This window comes from Pleurodeles waltl, chromosome 4_1 (genome assembly GCF_031143425.1).
Source record: "Pleurodeles waltl isolate 20211129_DDA chromosome 4_1, aPleWal1.hap1.20221129, whole genome shotgun sequence".
Taxonomy (NCBI): domain Eukaryota; kingdom Metazoa; phylum Chordata; class Amphibia; order Caudata; family Salamandridae; genus Pleurodeles; species Pleurodeles waltl.
In genome coordinates this window covers 15047404-15073668 of record NC_090442.1, presented here as the reverse complement: position 1 = coordinate 15073668, position 26265 = coordinate 15047404, and the positions used below count along the sequence as shown (strand labels likewise).

The 26265-nt window shown below is 45.3% G+C and overlaps 1 protein-coding gene across 1 annotated transcript in view; it reads left to right on the top strand.

Annotated features, from left to right (window-relative positions):
* The first annotated feature begins 2879 nt into the window (after positions 1-2879).
* The window catches only part of LOC138287250 (zinc finger protein 850-like), a 242176-nt gene continuing 218790 nt past the window's right edge, over positions 2880-26265 (top strand). The window contains exon 1 of the mRNA XM_069227610.1: positions 2880-4523. Coding sequence (XP_069083711.1) covers positions 3255-4523 — 1269 coding nt within the window. The 5' untranslated portion in view covers positions 2880-3254. The remainder of the gene's footprint in view (positions 4524-26265) is intronic.

Sequence of the window (26265 nt, the reverse complement as noted above, 5' to 3'; positions counted from 1 at the left end):
TTGGAAATTAGAAGAACCAATTACCGATGGATGACAGTGGATATTAAGAGGAAGGATCTCTGTTTTGTCTTTGTTCAGGGAGTATCCGGAGTATTGGGTAAATTGATTTACAATAGAGAGGATTTCCAATATAGCCGATTCAGGGGATTTTGTAAAAATCAAAATGGGTGCAGCGCCACTTCCCTTAAATCTGCCTCTAAGTCTTTACTGGCCCGCTTAGATCATAAATAAACTATAAGTAGCGATGGTGGTTCAGCGCCGCCAGGGCGTGATAGTTAGATGCGATATGCAGTGAGTAGACACAGTAGAGGATGTCAGACCTTTGTTATGTGAGCATACACCTCGAGGCCAAATCAACAGAACTGGGTCATGCTCTGTCTCTTTTTATATGTTCTAGGCATTCATTGTAAATAGGTCTTAGATACACAAATCCTACAGGTCATTTATTACATTTTCGATTTTCTTTAAACTTACAGTTCGATCGTTCACTTGCTGGGGAGAAAGGTTGGGAGCACCTTCCTCATGTATCCAGATGCTCTGGGCAGGTCAGGAGTGTGGGGCAGGCTGTGTGGTTGAAGCCCTTCCGTCTCGTTTCTATCCAAGGCTTGCAAGCGCAATATCTCTGTCATTTCAGCTAAATTCTGGTGGGTTGAGTGATGCGGTTGTGCTAAGCCCTCCCTAATCTGCTGTTTGTATGCGCGGTCTCTGTTTCGGAGGGATACACCGCAACTGTGGTTCTGTCTTTTTCTTATCGCTCAGAATGAACGCATTGGGCACTGTGGACAGCGCGCTGGGCTCCAGGTAGGTCAGGCGTACTGAGCGGGTTGGGCCAAGTGATCAGAGCAGTTTTTGCGCATGCACCGCCATCTTGGGTTCCAAGGAGGCATGCTGCAGGCAGATTAGGCCGACATATCAGCGTTGTGGTGAGTCTTCTTGGCGATCATTCAATGTAGGGCAGTTGCGGAATGCCTTCATATATTTTTGGGGTTCATAGAGATGTTTGGGGCCAAGTTTGGAGTCATGTTGTGCAGCAGGTTCGGAGCAGCTCATAGGAAATTCGCTATATTGCGCGTATGCTGACCACGCCCCCCCCCCAATAGCTATCAATTATATTAAAGACACAGAGGTGAGTATTATGTATTACTTTCCATGGTTTGTCTATTGAGCAGCCAAGTTAAATGTAGTAACAAAAAGACTGCCATTCCTACAACCCACTGGAATTCCTCACTGCAGCAGTCTGAACTGGGTGCACTGTCATGTCTCACTACCTGTGCACTTCTTCTGTTGGTTCCTCACAAGCACCTACCTGTGCACCTCCTCTGTCGGTACCTCCCAGGCGAGCTTCTAAAAATGAAGCTTGTGATACCTGTACTTCCAGCCATGGCTGTTGACTATCAGACTGTTACCTGTTGTCTTCTCTGTACAAGCATTGAGTTGATCCCCGCGTTTTGACTAACAGTGAGCCTGCAGAGTGAATGTGCAGACATAGGGGTGTGAGGGGCAGGAGATGGAAAGGAAATCAGGTGAACATGGATATAAGAAATGCCCAAAGGCAGAAATGCTGCATCCACTGGTTAACAACGGACACTTCCTCCCACTTTGCCAAAGGCTTCTCTGGGCACAGAGAAGCTTCCTCGGCACTTAACGGACAATATCAAGGGCCTAGTTTAGGTATTAGAGGAGGGGTTACTCCGTCACAATGGTGACGGATATCCAGTCCGCTGAAATCGAAATCCCATTATTTCCTATGGGATTTAGATTTCGGCAGACAGGATACCCATCACCGTTGTGATGGAGTAACCCATCTGCCAATATCTAAGACAGGCCCATAGTCAAATACCCTTAAAAGGAAGAAAAAGCAACAGTTGTTTAATATGAACACATCTGTTGGCTACGTGACATGTCAGGTCAATTACTGATTGTGATGGCTTCAATCTATTAAGAGCTAAATGGCTGATAATGCCGTTGTTTGTGCCCCTTGTCTGTGTGCATGATGTAAAGGTACGTATTCCAGTGAACCCCTCCTTCTGGAAGGAGCTGCAGCTTAAAGCAAAATAAAATCCAAAATGTATCTGCTTTAGGAAGAACTAAAGAATCTCTCTGTGTAAAGTGTCTGGGCCAGAGCGAGGCCGTGGAAGCTGCACTAGTTTCAGGGAGAAGGACCAATATTATGGAGATAGAAAATCCACCTCAACTCACGACTCACAGGGGTTCCTTTGCTATATACTTCCAGAAGAATTACCTTTATCATATACTTCCTGAAGAGTTAACTTGGTTATATACTTCCTTAAGAGTTTCCTTTGTTATATACTTTCTGTAGAGTTTGCTTTGTTATATACTTCCTGAAGAGCCCTTTATTATGTACTTCCTGAAGAGTTTCCTTTCTTATATACTTCCTAGGAGTTTGCTTTATTATGTACTTCTTGAAAAATTACCTTTCTTCTACACTTCTTCAAACTAAAGTAACAGCATCATGTCCCCATCCATCTCTCTTTCCACAAACTGTTCTTGTTTAGATTAAATCTTGTCTATGTGCACCTTCCTAAAGCTGTACCTGTAGCATGTGGGTGCTCCCTGAGCGCCCCTCCTTTGCCAAGTTACTCTGTGAACACTGGTAAATGTCCGCTTCTTCTGAAGTGAAGAAGATGCAATGTTCTCAACAGAACTTTTAGCTAAATATTTGTATATGATTAAATGCCCCTTGATAAGTTTCAACAATGATGAAATAATGACTTTTACAACTAGATAAATATTTTGTATTCATGTTCCTTTACGTTTCCATTTAGTGATTTTCAATCTCTTTACATCCAACAGGAAACAAGCTCTGAATCCGCAAAATGATTATGAATAATGAAGATAATTTTGTAAATCTGAAAAAACTGTCAGAAATGATGAGATCCAGTATTCAGGAAAACATCAGTGCAGTCGGCGACTGAGAAACCTGCACATAAACTGATCCTGGAAGAAGCAGACAAGAGCAGTTCAGTGAATGTAAGAGCCTGAGCTGTGCACCTCCACGCCACAAGACGAAGAAATGACCTCTAGAAAATGAAGGCAACAAAACTGACAAACCTTCCAATGGAGTGAAGCTAGACAACTGAAGGGCAAAGGAAAGAAGAGTTCTGCCATCTAAAATACAGAGCACGGTCCCAATTTGCACTGACCAGAAGTGGGGTGAATCTTTACCCGCAAGCGTCCAAAACCATTATCCAATCTAAAGACAAAATTACTCAAAAAGAAGCCTTGCACATAGTATGAGCGTGGCCATGTTGGCCCATCAGGAAACACAGTCTTGGAATGTAGTTAAATATATAGCAGATCCTGAGACACTAACCAAGAAAGACAAATCATACACCCGCAGCAAGAGCATTTGTTTGTCATCAGAACTAAAGCACCCTCAGCAAACGCACACATGTGAAAAAAAATACAATGAATGCGTTAATATCGTCAGTCATTCAGCACTCTTAAAAGGTCATCAACGAACACGGATGGGAGGAAACCCATACCATTGCAATGAATGTGAAAGAAGTTTTAGTGATTCTTCAAATCACATGGCTCATCAGCGAACACACACAGGGGAAAAGCCATTCAAGTGCAGTGAATGTGTGAAGAGCTTTAGTCGATTACTCGACCTACAAAGATATCAGCGAACATACGCAGGGGAAAAACCATTTAGATGCAGTGAATGTGTGAAGAGCTTTAGTCGATTAACATTCCTAAGAGAGCATCAGCGAACACACACAGGGGAAAAGCCATTCCAGTGCAGTGAATGTCTGAAGAGCTTTAGTCGATTATCAAATCTACAGAGACATCAGCGAGCACACACGGGGGAAAAGCCATTCAGGTGCAGTGAATGTGTGAAGAGCTTTAGTCGATTATCAAACTTACAGAGCCATCAGCGAACGCACACAGGGGATAAACCCTTCAAGTGCAGTGAATGTGTGAATAGCTTTAGTCTGTTATCAATTCTACAAGTGCATCAGCGAACGCACACAGGGGAAAAACCATACCATTGCAGCGAATGTGGAAGTAGTTTTAGTGAATTTTCAACATTATGGAGGCATCAGCGATCACACACAGGTGAAAAACCATACCATTGCAGCGAATGTGGAAGTAGTTTTAGTGAATCTTCAACATTAAGGGGACATCAGCGAATACACACAGGGGAAAGGCCATTCAAGTGCACTGAATGTGTGAAGAGTTTTATTCGATTATCAGCTCTCCAAAGACATCAGCGAACACACACAGGGGAAAAACCGTACCATTGCAGTGAATGTGGAAGTAGCTTTAGTTACTCTTCGACATTAAGGAATCATCAGCGAACACACACAGGGGAAAAACCATACCATTGCAGCGAATGTGGAAGAAGTTTTAGTGAATCTTCGACATTAAGGGTTCATCATCGGATACACACAGGAGAAAAGCCATTCAAGTGCAATGACTGTGGAAAGAGCTTACGTACTTTATCACACTTAAAAAGGCATCAACGAACACACACTGGGGAGAAACCATTCAATTGCACTGTGTGTGTGAAGAGCTTTAGTCACTCAGCACTCCTAAAAAAGGCATTAACATACACACTTGGGGAAATCCATTCAGATGCTGTCAATGTGTGAAGAGTTTAAGTCAATTATCAAACCTGCAAACACATCATTGAACACACACTGGAAAAGACCATTCAAGTGCAGGAACTGTATAAAGAGTTACAGTCGCTTAGCACACCTCCAAAGACATTATCGAACAGACACGGGAAAAATCAAACAACTCTTAAGTTTCTGAAGTCTTGACGGTTAAGTAAAGATTGAATCTTTACCACTAAATAATTCTAGCTCTTAGAAGCTAGAATCCAGAACTATCAACTGTAGGAGGCTGGGCTGGCTTGTAGTGAGTACCAAGGGGTACTTACACCTTGCACCAGGCCCAGGTATCCCTTATTAGTGTATAGGGTGTCTAGCAGCTTAGGCTGATAGATAATGGTAGCTTAGCAGAGCAGCTTAGGCTGAACTAGGAGACGTGTGAAGCTACTACAGTACCACAAGTGTCACTTGCACAATATCATAAGAAAACACAATACACAGTTATACTAAAAATAAAGGTACTTTATTTTTATGACAATATGCCAAAGTATCTCAGAGTGTACCCTCAGAGTGAGGATAGCAAATATACACAAGTTATATGTACACAGTACTAAAAATATGCAGTGTAGTCTTAGAAAACAGTGCAAACAATGTATAGTTACAATAGGATGCAATGGAGACACATAGGGATAGGGGCAACACAAACCATATACTCCAAAAGTGGAATGCGAACCACGAATGGACCCCAAACCTATGTGACCTTGTAGAGGGTCGCTGGGACTATTAGAAAATAGTGAGAGTTAGAAAAATAGCCCTCCCCAAGACCCTGAAAAGTGAGTGCAAAGTGCACTAAAGTTCCCCAAAAGACAAAGAAGTCGTGATAGAGGAATAATGCAGGAACGACACAAACCAACAATGCAACAACGATGGATTTCCAATCTAGGGTACCTGTGGAACAAGGGGACCAAGTCCAAAAGTCACAAGCAAGTCGGAGATGGGCAAATGCCCAGGAAATGCCAGCTGTGGGTGCAAAGAAGCTTCTACTGGACAGAAGAAGCTGAGGATTCTGCAGGAACGAAAAGGGCTAGAGACTTCCCCTTTGGTGGACGGATCCCTCTCGCCGTGGAGAGTCGTGCAGAAGTGTTTTCCCGCCGAAAGAACGCCAACAAGCCTTGCTAGCTGCAAATCATGCGGTTAGCGTTTTTGGACGCTGCTGTGGCCCAGGAGGGACCAGGAGGTCGCAAATTGGACCAGGAGGTAGAGGGGACTTCGAGCAAGACAAGGAGCCCTCTCAGCAGCAGGTAGCACCCGGAGAAGTGCCAGAAACAGGCACTACGAGGATGCGTGAAACGGTGCTCACCCGAAGTTACACAAAGGAGTCCCACGTCGCCGGAGACCAACTTAGAAAGTCGTGCAATGCAGGTTAGAGTGCCGTGGACCCAGGCTTGGCTGTGCACAAAGTATTTCTGCCGGAAGTGCACAGAGGCCGGAGAAGTTGCAAAAGTCGCGGTTACCAACAATGCAGTCTGGCGTGGGGAGGCAAGGACTTACCTCCACCAAACTTGGACTGAAGAGTCACTGGACTGTGGGAGTCACTTGGACAGAGTTGCTGGATTCAAGGGACCTCGCTCGTCGTGCTGAGAGGAGACCCAAGGGACCGGTAATGCAGCTTTTTGGTGCCTGCGGTTGCAGGGGGAAGATTCCGTTGACCCACGGGAGATTTCTTCGGAGCTTCTGATGCAGAGAGGAGGCAGACTACCCCCACAGCATGCACCACCAGGAAAACAGTCGAGAAGGCGGCAGGATCAGCGTTACAGAGTTGCAGTAGTCGTCTTTGCTACTATGTTGCAGTTTTGCAGGCTTCCAGCGCGGTCAGCAGTCGATTCCTTGGCCGAAGGTGAAGAGAGAGATGCAGAGGAACTCTGATGAGCTCTTGCATTCGTTATCTAAAGTTTCCCCAGAGACAGAGACCCTAAATAGCCAGAAAAGAGGGTTTGGCTACCTAGGAGAGAGGATAGGCTACTAACACCTGAAGGAGCCTATCAGAAGGAGTCTCTGACGTCACCTGGTGGCACTGGCCACTCAGAGCAGTCCAGTGTGCCAGCAGCACCTCTGTTTCCAAGATGGCAGAGGTCTGGAGCACACTGGAGGAGCTCTGGACACCTCCCAGGTTAGGTGCAGGTCAGGGGAGTGGTCACTCCCCTTTCCTTTGTCCAGTTTCGCGCCAGAGCAGGGCTAAGGGGTCCCTGAACCGGTGTAGACTGGCTTATGCAGAATTGGGCACATCTGTGCCCAAGAAAGCATTTCCAGAGGCTGGGGGAGGCTACTCCTCCCCTGCCTTCACACCATTTTCCAAAGGGAGAGGGTATAACACCCTCTCTCAGAGGAAGTCCTTTGTTCTGCCATCCTGGGACAAGCCTGGCTTGACCCCAGGGGGGCAGAAACCTGTCTGAGGGGTTGGCAGCAGCTGCAGTGAAACCCCAGAAAAGGCAGTTTGGCAGTACCAGGGTCTGTCCTACAGACCACTGGGATCATGGAATTGTGCCAACAATGCCAGGATGGCATAGAGGGGGCAATTCCATGATCTTAGACATGTTACATGGCCATATTCGGAGTTACCATTGTGAAGCTACATATAGGTAGTGACCTATATGTAGTGCACGCGTGTAATGGTGTCCCCGCACTCACAAAGTTCAGGGAATTGGCCCTGAACAATGTGGGGGCACCTTGGCTAGTGCCAGGGTGCCCTCACACTAAGTAACTTTGCACCTAACCTTTACCAGGTAAAGGTTAGACATATAGGTGACTTATAAGTTACTTAAGTGCAGTGTAAAATGGCTGTGAAGTAACGTGGACGTTATTTCACTCAGGCTGCAGTGGCAGGCCTGTGTAAGAATTGTCAGAGCTCCCTATGGGTGGCAAAAGAAATGCTGCAGCCCATAGGGATCTCCTGGAACCCCAATACCCTGGGTACCTCAGTACCATATACTAGGGAATTATAAGGGTGTTCCAGAAAGTCAATGTAAATTGGTAAAATTGGTCACTAGCCTGTTAGTGACAATTTGAAAGAAATGAGAGAGCATAACCACTGAGGTTCTGATTAGCAGAGCCTCAGTGAGACAGTTAGTCACTACACAGGTAACACATTCAGGCACACTTATGAGCACTGGGGCCCTGGAGAACAGGGTCCCAGTGACACATACAACTAAAACAACATATATACAGGGAAAAATGGGGGTAACATGCCAGGCAAGATGGTACTTTCCTACACAACCCCCCCCCCAAACGAAGGACAATAAGACTAGCCATGCCCTGATGAGTCTTCATTGTCTAAGTGGAAATATCTGGAGAGTCCATCTGCATTGGAGTGGCTACTCCCAGGTCTATGTTCCACTGTATAGTCCATTCCCTGTAGGGATATGGACCACCTCAACAATTTAGGATTTTCACCTTTCATTTGTTTTAGCCAAAGTAGAGGTTTGTGGTCTGTCTGAACAATGAAGTGAGTGCCAAACAGGTATGGCCTCAACTTCTTCAGTGCCCAGACCACAGCAAAGGCCTCCCTCTCAATGGCAGACCAACGCTTTTCTCTAGGGGTCAACCTCCTACTAATAAAAGCAACAGGTTGATCCTGGCCCTCAGAATTAAGTTGTGATAGTACTGCCCCTACTCCTAATTCAGATGAATCAGTTTGGACATAGAATTTTTTAGAGTAACAAGGGCTTTTTAGGACAGGTGCAGAGCACATGGCCTGCTTCAGCTCCTCAAAAGCTTTCTGAAAGTTTGCTGTCCATAATACCTTTTTAGGCATCTTCTTGGAAGTGAGGTCATTAAGAGGGGCTGCAATGGAGCCATAGTTCTTAATGAACCTCCTGTAATACCCAGTGAGGCCTAGGAAGGCTCTCACCTGAGTTTGTGTAGTAGGGGGAATCCAATCAATAATTGTTTGGATTTTCCCCTGTAGTGGTGCAATCTGTTCCCCACCAACAAGGTGTCCCAGATAAACCACCTTACCCTGCCCTATCTGGCACTTTGAAGCCTTGATAGTGAGGCCTGCCTTTTGCAGGGCCTCTAAAACTTTCCATAGGTGGACCAGGTGATCATCCCAGCTGGAGCTAAAGACAGCTATATCGTCCAAATATGCTGCACTGAAAGCTTCCAGCCCTTGCAGGACTGTGTTCACCAACCTCTGAAAAGTGGCAGGTGCATTTTTCAAACCAAAAGGCATTACAGTGAACTGGTAATGTCCTCCAATGGTTGAAAATGCTGTTTTAGGTTTAACATCTTCTGATAATTTGATCTGCCAATACCCTGCAGTCAAATCAAAAGTGCTTAGATACTTGGCAGATGCCAGTGTATCTATGAGCTCATCTGCCCTGGGTATAGAGTGAGCATCAGTTTTGGTTACCAAGTTGAGACCTCTATAGTCTACACAAAACCGCATTTCTTTCTTTCCATCTTTGGAATGGGGTTTTGGTACAAGTACCACAGGAGAAGCCCATGGACTTTCAGAGTGCTCAACCACTCCTAGTTCTAACATTTTCTGGACCTCTTGCTTTATGCAGTCCCTGACATGGTCAGGCTGCCTATAGATCTTACTTTTGACAGGCAAGCTGTCTCCAGTATCTATAGTGTGCTCACACCAAGAAGTGGTACCTGGCACAGTAGAGAAGAGTTCAGAGAATTGATCTAGGAGATTTATGCAATGGTCTTTCTGCTCAGCAGTAAGACAATCAGCCAAAACTACACCTTCCACAAGAGCATCTTGCTCTGTGGAAGAGAAGAGATCAGGTAGAGGATCACTGTCTTCTTCCTGTCCCTCATCAGTTGCCATGAGCAGGGTGAGATCAGCCCTGTCATAGTAGGGTTTCAGGCGGTTGACATGGAGCACCCTAAGGGGACTCCTGGCAGTGCCTAAGTCAACTAAATAAGTGACTTCACCCTTTTTCTCAACAATTGTGTGGGGTCCACTCCATTTATCTTGGAGTGCTCTTGGGGCCACAGGCTCCAAGACCCACACTTTCTGCCCTGGTTGGTACTGAACCAAAACAGCCTTCTGATCATGCCATTGCTTCTGGAGCTCTTGGCTGGCCTGAAGGTTCTTACTGGCCTTTTTCATATACTCAGCCATCCTTGATCTGAGGCAAAGTACATAATCCACAATATCCTGCTTAGGAGCTTTTAAAGGTTGTTCCCAACACTCCTTGACAAGTATGAGTGGACCCCTAATAGGGTGTCCAAAAAGAAGTTCAAAGGGGCTGAAGCCCACTCCTTTCTGGGGTACCTCCCTGTAGGCAAAAAGGAGGCATGGTAGAAGGATATCCCATCTCCTGCGGAGTATTTCAGGGAGACCCATAATAATGCCTTTGAGAGTTTTGTTAAATCTCTCCACCAGTCCATTTGTTTGTGGATGATAGGGTGTAGTGAATGTATAAGTTACACCACACTCTTTCCACATGGCCTTTAAGTATGCAGACATGAAATTGCTTCCCCTGTCTGATACTACTTCCTTTGGGAAGCCCACCCTGGAAAATATTCCCAGGAGGGCCTTTGCCACTGCAGGAGCTGTAGTGGTCCTTAAAGGAATAGCTTCAGGGTATCTTGTGGCATGGTCCACTACCACCAAGATGAATCTATTGCCTGAAGCAGTAGGAGGGTCAAGGGGGCCAACTATGTCAACCCCTACCCTTTCAAAGGGAACCCCAACCACAGGCAGTGGAATAAGGGGTGCCTTTGGTGTGCCACCTGTCTTACCACTGGCTTGACAGGTTTCACAGGACTTACAAAAATCTTTTGTGTCCTCAGACATCCTAGGCCAATGAAACAAGGGAACAAGCCTGTCCCAAGTTTTCATTTGTCCCAGATGTCCTGCTAGGGGAATGTCGTGAGCAAGAGTTAGGAGGAACTTTCTGTACTCCTGAGGGATCCCTAATCTCCTGGCAGCTCCAGGTTTAGGATCCCTTGCCTCAGTATACAAGAGATTGTCCTCCCAGTAAACTCTGTGAGAGTCACTGACATCCCCATTAGCATGTTTGACAGCTTGCTGTCTGAGACCCTCTAATGTGGGACAGGTTTGCTGTGCCACACTCAGCTCCTCTCTGGCAGGCCCCCCTTCACCCAAAAGCTCAGCAGTGTCTGCTTCAAGCTCCTCTGGTGTAGGTTCTGCACAGGGAGGGAATTCTTCTTCCTCAGAAGTAGAATCCACTGTAGAGGGAGGGATAGTAGGAAGTGGTTTGCTTCTACTAGCCCTAGCTTTAGGGAACACTTGGTCCATTGTTCCAGGATCCAAGCTTCCCTGTCCTTTTTGCTTTTTGGCCTGAGCCCTTGTCAAAGCAAAAATATGCCCTGGGATGCCCAGCATTGCTGCATGGGCCTCCAACTCCACATCTGACCAAGCTGATGTCTCCAAATCATTTCCTAGTAGACAGTCTACAGGTAAATCTGTGGCTACCACAACTTTCTTTGGACCAGTAACCCCCCCCAGTTGAGATTTACAACAGCCATGGGGTGGCTAAGTGTGTTGTTGTGAGCATCGGTTACTTGGTACTGGTGACCAAGTAGGTGTTGTTCAGGGTGGACCAGTTTCTCTATGACCATAGTCACGCTGGCACCAGTGTCCCTGTAGGCCTGAACCTCAACACCACTTATTAGGGGTAGCTGCTTGTACTTATCCATATTAAGGGGACAAGCAACTAAGGTGGCTAAATCAATAGCCCCCTCAGAGACTAACACAGCCTCTGTGGTCTCCCTAACAAGACCAACCCCAACTAAGTTACCAATAGGGAGCCCAGCTACTCCCTTGGATTGGCTATTAGTAGGTTTGCTCCCACCACCACTGCTATTAGTAGGGACACTAGGGGTAGCAGTAGGGGTTGTAGTGGTAGGAGGCTTGGTGCTTTTCTTTGGACAACTGGGATCTGTTGTCCAATGGCCTTTTACTTTACATAAATAGCACCATGGTTTCTTTTCTTTGTTTTGATTAAAGGAGGATTTGGGCCCACCACCCCCACCAGAGTGTTTTTGTGGGCCTGATGAAGACTCATTTTTCGATTTGTCCCCACCCTTGTCAGAAGACTTACCATCCTTCTTTTTGTTGCCATCTTTGTCACCCCCTGTATGAACTTTTCTGTTCATCCTTGTTCTGACCCATTTGTCTGCCTTCTTTCCCAATTCTTGGGGAGAGGTCAGATCAGAGTCCACCAAGTACTGGTGCAACAAATCAGACACACAATTATTAAGAATATGCTCTCTCAGGATCAAGTTATACAGGCTTTCAAAATCAGTAACTTTACTGCCTTGTAACCACCCCTCCAAGGCCTTCACTGAATGGTCAATGAAATCAACCCAGTCTTGTGAAGACTCCTTTTTGGTCTCTCTGAACTTTATCCTGTATTGTTCAGTGGTTAAGCCATAGCCATCCAGGAGTGCATTCTTAAGAACTGTAAAATTATTGGCATCACTTTCTTTCACAGTAAGGAGCCTATCCCTACCTTTTCCACTAAATGTTAGCCATAGGATAGCAGCCCACTGCCTTTGAGGGACATCCTGTACAACACAGGCCCTCTCAAGTGCAGCAAACCACTTGTTAATGTCATCCCCCTCCTTATAAGGGGGAACTATCTTGTGCAGATTCCTGGAATCATGCTCTTTTACAGGATGACTATGGGGAATACTGCTGCTGCCACCATGGGTATCTAAACCCAACTTCTGTCTTTCCTTCTCTAGTTCAAAAGACTGTCTATCCAAATCCAGCTGTTGCTTTTTAAGCTTCAGTCTGGTTTGTTCCACCCTCAACTTATTGAGTTCCCTCTCTAACATTCTGTCATCAGGGTTGGTGGGAGGGGCATTCCTAGATACAGAGGTATGATGGGAATGAACAGAAGGAGACCTGTCCCTTACAGAAGCCACCCTAACAGCTTGGCTAACAGAAACATCACTACCAGTATGGTGAGAATAAATGCTTTGGCTATGATGTGAGACAACACTATTTGTATGGTGTGGCTCATCATCATTACCAACTATGCTAGACTGTCTAGTAATGGGCAGGCTAGGAAGTTTCTTTCCTGAATCTTTTCCTGGGGGAGTCCCTGGATCAGATTGGGAACCATTAGCTACTTTTTCAACAGATGGGGCACTTTTAGCCTTATCTTGTTCTCTAAGCATGTTAATTAACAATTCCAAGGAAGGATTCTTCCCTACACTCAAACCTCTTTCTATGCAGAGACTCCTTGCTCCTTTCCAGCTAAGGTGATCATATGCAAGTTTGGACAGATCAACATTTTGGCCTGTGCCAGACATTTTTAGAGAGAGTTAAAGTGATAGAAAAAGAGAAAAAAGTTTTCAGAACTTTTTAGAAAGACAGAAAAAAACTTTTTAAACTTTTAAGAACTTTTTGAAAGTTTAGAAGTACTTTTCAGTACTTTAGAAAACAGTGAAAAGAGGAAATGCAAAACTTTTTAGCTATGTGTACACACACTGAACTTGTTTTGTATATTTTTCTCTCATGAAAAGTACAATGACAAGAGTGGTAAGTAGTCTCAAAGCACTTATCCCACCGCTGCACAACCAATGTAGGAGGCTGGACTGGCTTGTAGTGAGTACCAAGGGGTACTTACACCTTGCACCAGGCCCAGGTATCCCTTATTAGTGTATAGGGTGTCTAGCAGCTTAGGCTGATAGATAATGGTAGCTTAGCAGAGCAGCTTAGGCTGAACTAGGAGACGTGTGAAGCTACTACAGTACCACAAGTGTCACTTGCACAATATCATAAGAAAACACAATACACAGTTATACTAAAAATAAAGGTACTTTATTTTTATGACAATATGCCAAAGTATCTCAGAGTGTACCATCAGAGTGAGGATAGCAAATATACACAAGTTATATGTACACAGTACTAAAAATATGCAGTATAGTCTTAGAAAACAGTGCAAACAATGTATAGTTACAATAGGATGCAATGGAGACACATAGGGATAGGGGCAACACAAACCATATACTCCAAAAGTGGAATGCGAACCACGAATGGACCCCAAACCTATGTGACCTTGTAGAGGGACGCTGGGACTATTAGAAAATAGTGAGAGTTAGAAAAATAGCCCTCCCCAAGACCCTGAAAAGTGAGTGCAAAGTGCACTAAAGTTCCCCAAAAGACAAAGAAGTCGTGATAGAGGAATAATGCAGGAAAGACACAAACCAACAATGCAACAACGATGGATTTCCAATCTAGGGTACCTGTGAAACAAGGGGAGCAAGTCCAAAAGTCACAAGCAAGTCGGAGATGGGCAAATGCCCAGGAAATGCCACCTGTGGGTGCAAAGAAGCTTCTACTGGACAGAAGAAGCTGAGGATTCTGCAGGAACGAAAAGGGCTAGAGACTTCCCCTTTGGTGGACGGATCCCTCTCGCCGTGGAGAGTCGTGCAGAAGTGTTTTCCTGCCGAAAGAATTCCAACAAGCCTTGCTAGCTGCAAATCATGCGGTTAGCGTTTTTGGACGCTGCTGTGGCCCAGGAGGGACCAGGAGGTCGCAAATTGGACCAGGTGGTAGAGGGGACTTCGAGCAAGACAAGGAGCCCTCTCAGCAGCAGGTAGCACCCGGAGAAGTGCCAGAAACAGGCACTACAAGGATGCGTGAAATGGTGCTCTCCCGAAGTTACACAAAGGAGTCCCACGTCGCCGGAGACTAACTTAGAAAGTCGTGCAATGCAGGTTAGAGTGCCGTGGACCCAGGCTTGGCTGTGCACAAAGGATTTCCGCCGGAAGTGCACAGGGGCCGGAGAAGTTGCAAAAGTCGCGGTTACCAACAATGCAGTCTGGCGTGGGGAGGCAAGGACTTACCTCCACCAAACTTGGACTGAAGAGTCACTGGACTGTGGGAGTCACTTGGACAGAGTTGCTGGATTCAAGGGACCTCGCTCGTCGTGCTGAGAGGAGACCCAAGGGACCGGTAATGCATCTTTTTGGTGCCTGCGGTTGCAGGGGGAAGATTCCGTCGACCCACGGGAGATTTCTTCGGAGCTTCTGATGCAGAGAGGAGGCAGACTACCCCCACAGCATGCACCACCAGGAAAACAGTCGAGAAGGCGGCAGGATCAGCGTTACAGAGTTGCAGTAGTCGTCTTTGCTACTATGTTGCAGTTTTGCAGGCTTCCAGCGCGGTCAGCAGTCGATTCCTTGGCAGAAGTTGAAGAGAGAGATGCAGAGGAACTCTGATGAGCTCTTGCATTCGTTATCTAATGTTTCCCCAGAGACAGAGACCCTAAATAGCCAGAAAAGAGGGTTTGGCTACCTAGGAGAGAGGATAGGCTACTAACACCTGAAGGAGCCTATCAGAAGGAGTCTCTGACGTCACCTGGTGGCACTGGCCACTCAGAGCAGTCCAGTGTGCCAGCAGCACCTCTGTTTCCAAGATGGCAGAGGTCTGGAGCACACTGGAGGAGCTCTGGACACCTCCCAGGGGAGGTGCGGGTCAGGGGAGTGGTCACTCCCCTTTCCTTTGTCCAGTTTCACGCCAGAGCAGGGCTAAGGGGTCCCTGAACCGGTGTAGACTGGCTTATGCAGAATTGGGCACATCTGTGCCCATGAAAGCATTTCCAGAGGCTGGGGGAGGCTACTCCTCCCCTGCCTTCACACCATTTTCCAAAGGGAGAGGGTGTAACACCCTCTCTCAGAGGAAGTCCTTTGTTCTGCCATCCTGGGACAAGCCTGGCTTGACCCCAGGGGGGCAGAAACCTGTCTGAGGGGTTGGCAGCAGCAGCAGCTGCAGTGAAACCCCAGAAAAGGCAGTTTGGCAGTACCAGGGTCTGTGCTACAGACCACTGGGATCATGGAATTGTGCCAACAATGCCAGGATGGCATAGAGGGGGCAATTCCATGATCTTAGACATGTTACATGGCCATATTCGGAGTTACCATTGTGAAGCTACATATAGGTAGTGACCTATATGTAGTGCACGCGTGTAATGGTGTCCCCGCACTCACAAAGTTCAGGGAATTGGCCCTGAACAATATGGGGGCACCTTGGCTAGTGCCAGGGTGCCCTCACACTAAGTAACTTTGCACCTAACCTTTACCAGGTAAAGGTTAGACATATAGGTGACTTATAAGTTACTTAAGTGCAGTGTAAAATGGCTGTGAAATAACGTGAACGTTATTTCACTCAGGCTGCAGTGGCAGGCCTGTGTAAGAATTGTCAGAGCTCCCTATGGGTGGCAAAAGAAATGCTGCAGCCCATAGGGATCTCCTGGAACCCCAATACCCTGGGTACCTCAGTACCATATACTAGGGAATTATAAGGGTGTTCCAGAAAGTCAATGTAAATTGGTAACATTGGTCACTAGCCTGTTAGTGACAATTTGAAAGAAATGAGAGAGCATAACCACTGAGGTTCTGATTAGCAGAGCCTCAGTGAGACAGTTAGTCACTACACAGGTAACACATTCAGGCACACTTATGAGCACTGGGGCCCTGGAGAACAGGGTCCCAGTGACACATACAACTAAAACAACATATATACAGTGAAAAATGGGGGTAACATGCCAGGCAAGATGGTACTTTCCTACATCAACTCCCTGCTATACATTTCTGGAGCCTTGACCCTGGAAATGGAATCTGGATTGAGAAGAAAAGAAACACAAATGATATTCAGGTTTGAGTTTATAAGCAAAAAAGGAACCCTCATTTGATAAACTCTGCGGATGAATGCAAAGACTTAAAAAGTATGTGCTGGCTCGTGAGTAAAGAATAAACATTTGTGATGCAGTTGATGCTTCCTCAGACCACAAATAAGATAGGTTGCATCTTTCTGAATCATCTGAAATGTGCTTTTGGAGCCGCCAAATAGACCGTGTTCTTATGACTCAGTCTTGTATAGAGGTAGGAGTTGTCCAATAAAATATTCATGCGAGAGGAAAGAAAAATAAACATCTTCAGTAGCCAAAGGTGGTAGAAACGAATGCATCCACTGAATTATTTTTATCAAAGTGCCAAATCCCTGCTGCTGATTTCCTGCAGGTGGGAGTGGTAGTTTGGGACGAGGTCTCTTTCAGGACTTGGAAATGAAAGTGTACTTACTGTTAAATACCAGAAAGAGCACAGCACATCTATGCCGCCAAAGTTCTGCCCTCCTTGCATGTTTCGTATTGAAGGTTTTTTCAACCAATGAGAGTCAAGCATCTCAGCACTTGTGACTAAAGAAAGACCACTTCTGCTGGATACTTTTACCTGATGATTCCTCACCTATCGCATAATGCCCAGGTGCCTGTCGGCATCAGGAATCTTCAAAGGCTATTGCATTGCCAGTAGGGAGCCTGGCATTGCATTGGTGTCAAAGCTGGCATCCAATGACTTCACTGAAGCCAATAGTGTTCATGCCAGCACAAGGACATCAGTACCCTTTTTTCTACCCGTTTGCCGCAGATCCGGAGCTCAGTCTCTCAAAAAGTCTTATGTTTTCTCACAGAAATGTTTCCAACAAATGTAGTACCGTATGTCCTTCCAAGAGATCGGGGTTCAGGCCCTGTAGGGATTGTGAAGGACAGGTGTCCTTAACAGATCCCCAATTCACCTGCCCCTCGTGCCTGGGTTCAAACCACAGCTCCTGGTCCTGTAGCTCCGGTCAGAGCAAGCACCCAAAGGACATCAAGGACCATGAGGCGAGGCTCTTCATGGCTTGGGCCAGGGACAAGAAGCGAAGTTGACACCTCTTCCAACCACACTAAAGGTCAAAAAAGAAAAGCTCAAGAGGGAGACCATAGCTCAGATGTAGAAATCATGAATTCAGGTATACATTTTCAAACAATATAGACATTCTTGCTTAGTAGAGTCCCCTGTCAATCTTATTAATGGTAATGAAATTTAGTAACAATAAGTTCTGAATATATCATACAAATAAATTTGACAACAAGAGTGTTTTGCTCTCTAGTTGGTGCACAGAACTGGGGCTTTTCCAAGGCCAAAAATTATTTAGTACACCATCTGGTATTATAAGTGTTTCAAAAATAGAATTGAGTTGGAAAATAACGATAATATACTGGTAATAATTGAGAAAATGTAAGGTCCCTAGGGTTGGAAAGAACAGCAGCGTGTGGATTGGTCCCGATTCTTAATACATTTCATTACCATCAACAAGATGACTGCTGTTAAAAGGAAAATGTACCCCTGGTCTTTGACCTTTACAGCAAAACCCAGTTCAAATATATGTAGCTTTGGAAGCTGGAGACTGTATGGTGTCACTCGACCAGCAGGATGCATACCTCCACATCCTGATCCTGCATTTGCACCCGACGCATCTGCATTTTGTAGTGAGTTCTACACACCACTAGTTTGTTGAGCTCCCATCTGAGTTATCCACTCGAGTTTTCACAAAGATGATGGCAGTGGTTACAACCCATCTCTGAAGGTCAGGTACACCTATTTTCCATACCTGGATTACTGGCTAATCAAAGTTGGATCACCGGAGGCAGTATCTCCCAATCTACAGTCAAGAGTAGCCCAATTGTTCAACCTGTGTTTCTCAACAAATGAGCCAAAATCCCACCCAACGCCCTCCAAACAACTCCACTTTATAGGGTCAGTACTGGGGACCACTCTTCTCCACACCTTTCCTCCACCTCAGAGGATGGCAGACATTCGGGGTAAATAGTTGCCACTTTCCAGCACAATGTGAAAGTCCCATGTCTGAAGGTCCTTTGACTGCTAGATCTAATGGGTTGCTGCATTCTCCTAGTCCTGCATGCACGTTGACATATGAGGGCACTGCGGTGGTGCCTCTGCGGGCAGAGGCTACAGTATGGGGGAGACCTATTGGACTCTATCATAACCTCAGTGCTGCAACATATGTGGTTTACTGGGGAACGAGGTGAACTTGAGTTGCAAGATGGCCATTGCTCCCCGTTCAGTCGTGGCTTCAGTAGAAATTTATTTTTCTACTTCAGGGTGAGGAACTTGCCTAGAGGATCTGGTGATCAGAGTTGTTTGGTCCCTGGAAGGACAGGGTCGGTTGGAACTGCAAGCAATGTAGCTGGTACTGAAGGCCTCCTCGTCTCCTCCATCCATGGGCAGTCTGTCCAGATCCTGGCAGACAATTCTGCAGCAATGTGCTATGTCAATAAGCTAGGAGGAATAGAGTCTCATTTCTTTTGCCTGGAAACATTGAGACTGGTCTTGGGCAAACCACCAAGGGATTTGGATCACCACCGGCCACCTAGCGGAGTGTCCCTGAATGTCAGAGCTAACAGTCTCATCTGGTGTTACCTTGTTGACCATAAGTGACATCTGCTTTGGGCATTAGTCCAGGTCATCTTACCCTGGTGGGGTACTCCTCAGATGACGTGTTCACTTTTTCAGAAAATGCTCAATGCCAGCAGTTCTCTGTCCTCCTGTATTCTTTCATGGGAGCCCGGGGGGACACTTTGAATTCAGGTGGAACTTTCAACTGCACTACACATTTCCTTTGATTTCCTGGATTCTGTGGAAGTTACACCAAGACAGGTCCCAAGTCTTTCTCACCGCCCCAGATTGGCCAAGGGGAGTGTGGTATGAAGACCTTCAGCACTTCTCCATATGTCCACTTCTGAAGCTGCCATGCAGACTACACCTTCTCTCCCAGTCGGCGGGAATGGTGCCACATCCCAATTTCCAAGGCCTTCTCCTTCATGCCTGGAGATTGAGCTGGACATCTGAACTCCATGTAACTGGCACCAGAGGTGGTAGACATCATCTTGTCAGCATGTTGACCCTCCACCAAGTCCATCAGAACAAGAGGTTAATTATTAATGGTAACAATCTTTCTGGGGTATGCTCTACCTGCAAATTCCTCATTGACCCGTCTACCTCCACATTTGATGGATGTGTTAAAGGGAAAATTAATAAGATCCCAAATTCATTTTTTGGTACTGGATGACTCTGTCGATGTTACTCAGTCTACTGGCCTCGAAGCTGGGGAAATAAATGGATGAAAACGGCTGTCCTTGTGCGCTAAATGGTTTTGATGACATCATCAGACTCCACTTCCGGACCTGATGCGTACCAACACCCCCTACTGGCGATTTGAGAGGTTAGACGTTTCCAGATCCAGACTGGCACCTCTACAGGTGAGGAATCTGCAGGCAGATAAGAGTATCCACCAGAAAGATCGTTACCACAGGTAAGTAACTTTTTTCTTCCTGTCTCAGGGCTATCTGCATGGCATTGTGGGAGTTCACTGAGAATTGACTTCTCCAGCGGGGCTGAGACCACTGGGGATGTTTGATTAATTAATTTAACTAGCTTTTTGATTGATGATAAATCTGTCCCTAGCCTTTAGTGTGGATGTGCAGAATAAGTAGCCGCTCTGACATCCAGTTGTGTGACTTTAAGGCAACAGATAAAAGGAAAACAGAATTGCATTTTGCAAGCTGCTTTTGTCAATTTATTGTTGTCCTTAAAATAAAAATAACATTTGTTTTTTAAAAAGCTAATGTGAGAAGCTGTAAATATGTAATGTCTTTCCTCCTAATACACATGACCTAAGTGTTCTGTAATAATTTGCAGAAAGTATGAAACATACTGAAACTAGAGCAGAATTGACAAAGGTTGAGAGTTTTAGGTCATAAATTGACGTCATTAGTATAACAATTCATGCAATCCATAGGTTGGAGGAAGCTGCTGGTATATATTTCTGCAAGTTTCATTTAACCATTGGTGTTTTAAACTATGGGTTCCATTTAAGTTAGTCTATCTTTGGATATTCCATCAAACGTATAATAATTTGTGGACATCAGATGTGTGTTATACTTTTGGTGCAGCAGTTCCTTGTTTGCCTTCTACTGTTTATGAATTGATTAGCTAATGTTAATTTGCATTTTTGTAATTTGTGTATTTTTCTGTACTATGGATTTAACAATTTCATGGAATACACATTAATGTACATTCATTCTAAAATAAATCTTGATTTGGTCATTCACTCACATTCTGTCAACTCTTATTTATGAAGACAACACTGAAATGTATGCCTAAGACCAGGTGTCTAGAGGCCCATGCAGGCCTGTAAAGCCACTCAGGGGATCCGTAACTGCTCAGAAAAGCAAGTAATGTTAAGAGATTAATAAATTGTATGTAAGGACACAATGTACAACTTATTTTTTTAATGTTCCGTAAATGTGATAAATTTGAAATTGGAGGCTGAAAATTAACTTGCTATCCTCAGATTGCGAGACTTGTGAGAGCAGTGCAAGTGCATCAAACAGAATATAGTACGGACGATGAGTGGCCTCAGATTGATCTGTGGGAGCAGTGCAAGCGCATCAAACAGAATATAGTACGGACGATGAGTGGCCTCAGATTGATCTGTGGGAGCAGTGCAAGCGCATCAAACGGAATATAGTACGGACGATGAGTGGCCTCAGATTGATCTGTGGGAGCAGTGCAAGCGCATCAAACAGAATATAGTATGGACGATGAGTGGCCTCAGATGGATTTGTGGGAGCAGTGCAAGCGCATCAAACAGAATATAGTATGGACGATGAGTGGCCTCAGATTGATCTGTGGGAGCAGTGCAAGCGCATCAAACAGAATATAGTATGGACGATGAGTGGCCTCAGATTGATGTGTGGGAGCAGTGCAAGCGCATCAAACAGAATATAGTATGGACGATGAGTTATAGTATGGACGATGAGTGGCCTCAGATGGATCTGTGGGAGCAGTGCAAGCGCATCAAACAGAATATAGTATGGACGATGAGTGGCCTCAGATTGATCTGTGGGAGCAGTGCAAGCGCATCAAACGGAATATAGTATGGACGATGAGTGGCCTCAGATTGATGTGTGGGAGCAGTGCAAGCGCATCAAACGGAATATAGTATGGACGATGAGTGGCCTCAGATTGATCTATGGGAGCAGTGCAAGCGCATCAAACAGAATATAGTATGGACGATGAGTTATAGTATGGACGATGAGTGGCCTCAGATGGATCTGTGGGAGCAGTGCAAGCGCATCAAACAGAATATAGTATGGACGATGAGTGGCCTCAGATTGATCTGTGGGAGCAGTGCAAGCGCATCAAACGGAATATAGTATGGACGATGAGTGGCCTCAGATTGATGTGTGGGAGCAGTGCAAGCGCATCAAACAGAATATAGTATGGACGATGAGTGGCCTCAGATTGATCTGTGGGAGCAGTGCAAGCGCATCAAACAGAACATAGTATGGACGATGAGTGGCCTCAGATTGATCTGTGGGAGCAGTGCAAGCGCATCAAACAGAACATAGTATGGACGATGAGTGGCCTCAGATTGATCTGTGGGAGCAGTGCAAGCGCATCAAACAGAACATAGTATGGACGATGAGTGGCCTCAGATGGATCTGTGGGAGCAGTGCAAGCGCAACAAACAGAATATAGTATGGACGATGAGTGGCCTCAGATGGATCTGTGGGAGCAGTGCAAGCGCAACAAACAGAATATAGTACGGACGATGAGTGGCCTCAGATTGATCTGTGGGAGCAGTGCAAGCGCATCAAACAGAATATAGTACGGACGATGAGTGGCCTCAGATTGATGTGTGGGAGCAGTGCAAGCGCATCAAACAGAATATAGTACGGACGATGAGTGGCCTCAGATGGATCTGTGGGAGCAGTGCAAGCGCATCAAACAGAATATAGCATGGACGATGAGTGGCCTCAGATTGATCTGTGGGAGCAGTGCAAGTGCATCAAACAGAATATATTATGGTCGATGAGTGGGCCCAATTGAATTACAAAAGCTCATACCTTCCTATTAAAATGTTGCTTGTTTATGTTTGTTTGTGAATTTAATAAAAATGTAATCATTTTTTTATTTGTTTGAAGAATGTTTGTTTCTGTGTTTTTTGTGCATTGTTTTGTGGTTCAAATGATCAAAAATGCTTAGGCTAGGGTCGCCGGCTTCCACTAATGACTCGGTGTGTGTCTCCAGATTTCAGTGATGATGCAGGGGTCCATCGACGTCAGAAGGTTAAGGACCACTTGTCTAGGGTCAAAAGCCTGAGTTAACAATGTTGGCCATTCACAGCTTAAAGTGGAGGGCACTGACTCATAGTCAGAGGATTTGTCTTGAACCATATGATCGCCTCTTACTCATCCTCATTGATCGCAGTGGGTGAACTGGATCAGGTCCCCTCCTCCCTTGTTCAGACGGACCACTAGCTGGGTGAGTTCATCTCTCATTTCAAAATCAACATGCAGCACTTATAGGAGAACGCTCTCCACAAACCTAGACCACTCTGCACCTTCTCTGGCAGCACTTGTAGGAGACTTGTGGGTGAACACCAGATTCTATGTCATACCCAACCTATTCCATTCTTTTACAGCTCTAGTAAAAGACTCATAGGTGAACATCTCAGGCAAATACAACAAAACTGTGACTGCCGACTGAGCGGATCACAGCCCCTAAGTGACTGTTCCTGGAGATCGACCAGGGCTAGTTTGCCCCATGTGTGGGTGGAAACTTCACAGGCTTGTGTCCAGAAAACCTGATTGTTCACAGGGGCAAGGAGACCTTGTTCTGGAAGGGCATGGCCGCTGACTACATTTGAGCGGGAGTGACCTGTCAAATTATTGATAGTCTAGAGATCACTAGTATACCATATGTTGTCAGACTCTTCAAGGTGGAAGAGAAACCTTCTTTAGGTAGCTGCAGTTAGATCTGACCCTGGGAACAAACAAAACTTTCAGCAACTTGGTTTCCACTGGTTCTCCTGGTAGATCATTAGAAGATCCTCCATTAGGTGAATCTGTTCTCATACCCTAATAGAACAGAATAATCTGGTTCACTTATCGGAGTAGTTAAGGCTTATTTCAGGAGGTAATAGGAGTTGAGCTCAACAAAAGTTATTGCAAGGATAACTAGATGAATCCATGTTACTGGGAGAGAACTTTTTTTGGATTTTGTTTTAACCTATCACCGCATTCTGTGAGTTTTAGTCTTGGTTCATTGGAATTCAGCTAATTGCACCAATACACCTGATAAAAATGTTATGTAAAGCAAAGTCAAGGCATGAAAAGTGGTGTGGTGATGCCATTTTAGTGATGCTTGAGGGCACGTTACTTTAGCGACTAGTCCTGCTGCCTCTGCCCTGTAGCCTAGTAATGCTTCATTTATTTCATTTTTTTCTTTTAGAAAATGGCCACATTCGTGGTGCTGTTTGATTTGTTTTTATCTTGTTGTTCTTAGTTTAGGAACATATTCATATTTTTCAGCACAAAGTTTTCTCGTTCTGTACTTTTTCCAAGAGTGAGAAGAGAAAGGATTGTCGGCACAAGTGGTACACTGCGTCTCTAACATTTCAGAGAAGCACACGTGGTTTCACACAGGACACTTACTCGGAACATTAGCTGTTTTATTACAAAACATTGCTCTGTCCCCAACACGTTAGTGGGAGGTTCCAGCCAGACGACTGCCACTGTATGCTGATTTACTTGCTACAGCTGTTTGCTGAGACTACCGGTTTCCTGACCTATATGGGGAAGGGGTCTCCATAGGCAATAGGATTCTTCCTATTTCAGGCACGGGGATGATGTCTTCCCCGGGGGGCGGAGTGCTGAAGAGTGGATTAGAGCTTATCCTTACATTAGTAGCATAGGTAGGAATCACACACTTGCAACGTGACAGTATGGTGGGACTTTTCTTGTGTTTCATGTTCCTTGTCACCTTTTTATTCTTATTATGTGTTATCATCCTCGCTATTGCAGTTCATGCCTTTCTATCCAGGACACAGCTGATTCAATAAATCTTTATTGAACCATTTCCTGCCTTTGTTTGTCTGTGCATGTGTGAACCAAATGTAACTGAGAAAAAAGGATGAGATCTGACCCACCACGATTTCCCTGAGAAGTCACAGTGTCATGCGTCCGGCTGCCACAAATCACCCCTTACTCACGGGCATAGGTGAGGCTCTGCTAGCTAACCGGAAACAGATTGGGCCGACAGCTGTCACATGCTGTGGGATCGAACTCAGGTCTCCACAATTCAGGTGAAACTAGCGCCTCAAATCCAGCAGCCTGGTTTGTATAATGAGAACCAAGGCAACAGTGGTGCCCATGTGGACATGAAGCCACCTGATCACCTTACGTATGACAGGGTAATTTCACACAGCATACTTCATGTCCTGCTAGAGCTGTTACTTTTAAAAAGAATAAATATTTATGTATAGGGAGGGCAAGTAGAACTGTAAATACCATATAAATAATGTCCTAGCAAACTGTGTAGTCAAAGGTTTATAGATCCTAGAATATGAATCTCTATACAATAAACCATCTGATGGATGGAAAGCAAACACTGTAGCGTTGGTCAAAAGTCCCTGGCACTATATTCACTTGATAACGTACATTTAATTGTAGCTACTAGCACTCATGGAATGCTTTCTCATGCAGGAGGCCTGTCTACAGAGTCACCTGATACGTGTTATAAGTGACAGTATCAAGTTGCTACTGATGCAATATTTGATTCTGGTGGGTTATAGGGATCCCCCATGGTGGTTCTCCGTTAGACTTAGACATAAGTGACTACTGCCCCAAAGACTAGGTCTTGGCACTACCAGTGATTGGTGGCAGCTGACTATAGTAGTGTCTGATAAGCCTATAAACATGCCCCCCTGATGCAGACTGGCCTCTGGCTCTTCCTTGTAAATCTGTGCAGTATTTCATGACTAGGGTTTGGGTTCCTCTGTGTGTAAGTAACCCTAAAAGTGCAGGGTGCTTCATAGGGTTACCATTAGTGTTGGGGTGGGAATGTCTGGTGCACGGTGTCCATTTGTGTTCGCTTGCCCTGAGTGCCTAACTGTGACCATCTGGAATCATAGTCAGGGTTTTATCATGTACAGTGGTGGTGGCAGTGTACAGAGTTTTGTGAATCAGCAGTCGCTGGGATAGCGCAGTGGTGTGGGAAGAATATAAATAATCAGTTGTGTTACATATTGGCTTCCTTTACATTTTCTCTGACTCCCCTCCACTGGCCAGCCTCAAGACAACCACACAGAACTGCAACAGACGTATTGTTCATGTGTCATTGAGTAGCACTGCATCCCGCTAACATCAACATGTCATCCTAGCGTTTCACTAGCAGTAGTTTTAATAAAACATAGCCAATGCTCCATAATCCACAGCAAATAGTTGTCGTCTGGACTCTCTGGCTGTCTGCTCTGAAGAGTCTCCTCAGCCCAGTGGGTTCCTCCCTGCGCAGAAGGCTGTCTCTGGCTGTTTAACAGATATCAAGCGCCACTGCACAGCATTAGGTGTATTTGTAAAGCACACTGTCACCCACGAGGGGATCCTGGCCAGGGTGTGTGTGTTTGGGGGGTAGTTTTTCCACTTCATCGTAACACTACGTTTTGCTACGAGCAATGCCAAGTCTATACATTTCACAGGGCGGTATCGTACTTATCATTTTTAGAACATGGACAAAGGCCTGGTATATGGAATTGTGGATGTCACAGCCACTAACTTGGGATAACACATTAACTACTAATGAATTAATTAATTAATTAAAAATAGGATGGTAGTGAGCTACAGGGCCACGTAATGTGAGCAAAATTGGCATTATGCTTAAAACAACTAGAGGAGGCACCAGGCTAAATTATGTTGGGTGTTAAGTAGCCCATGTTCAATACATTAAGTCGAATGCATTTAGGGGTTGATATTTTGGATGGTTAGATGAGTATCTTGTTCCATTCCATGTC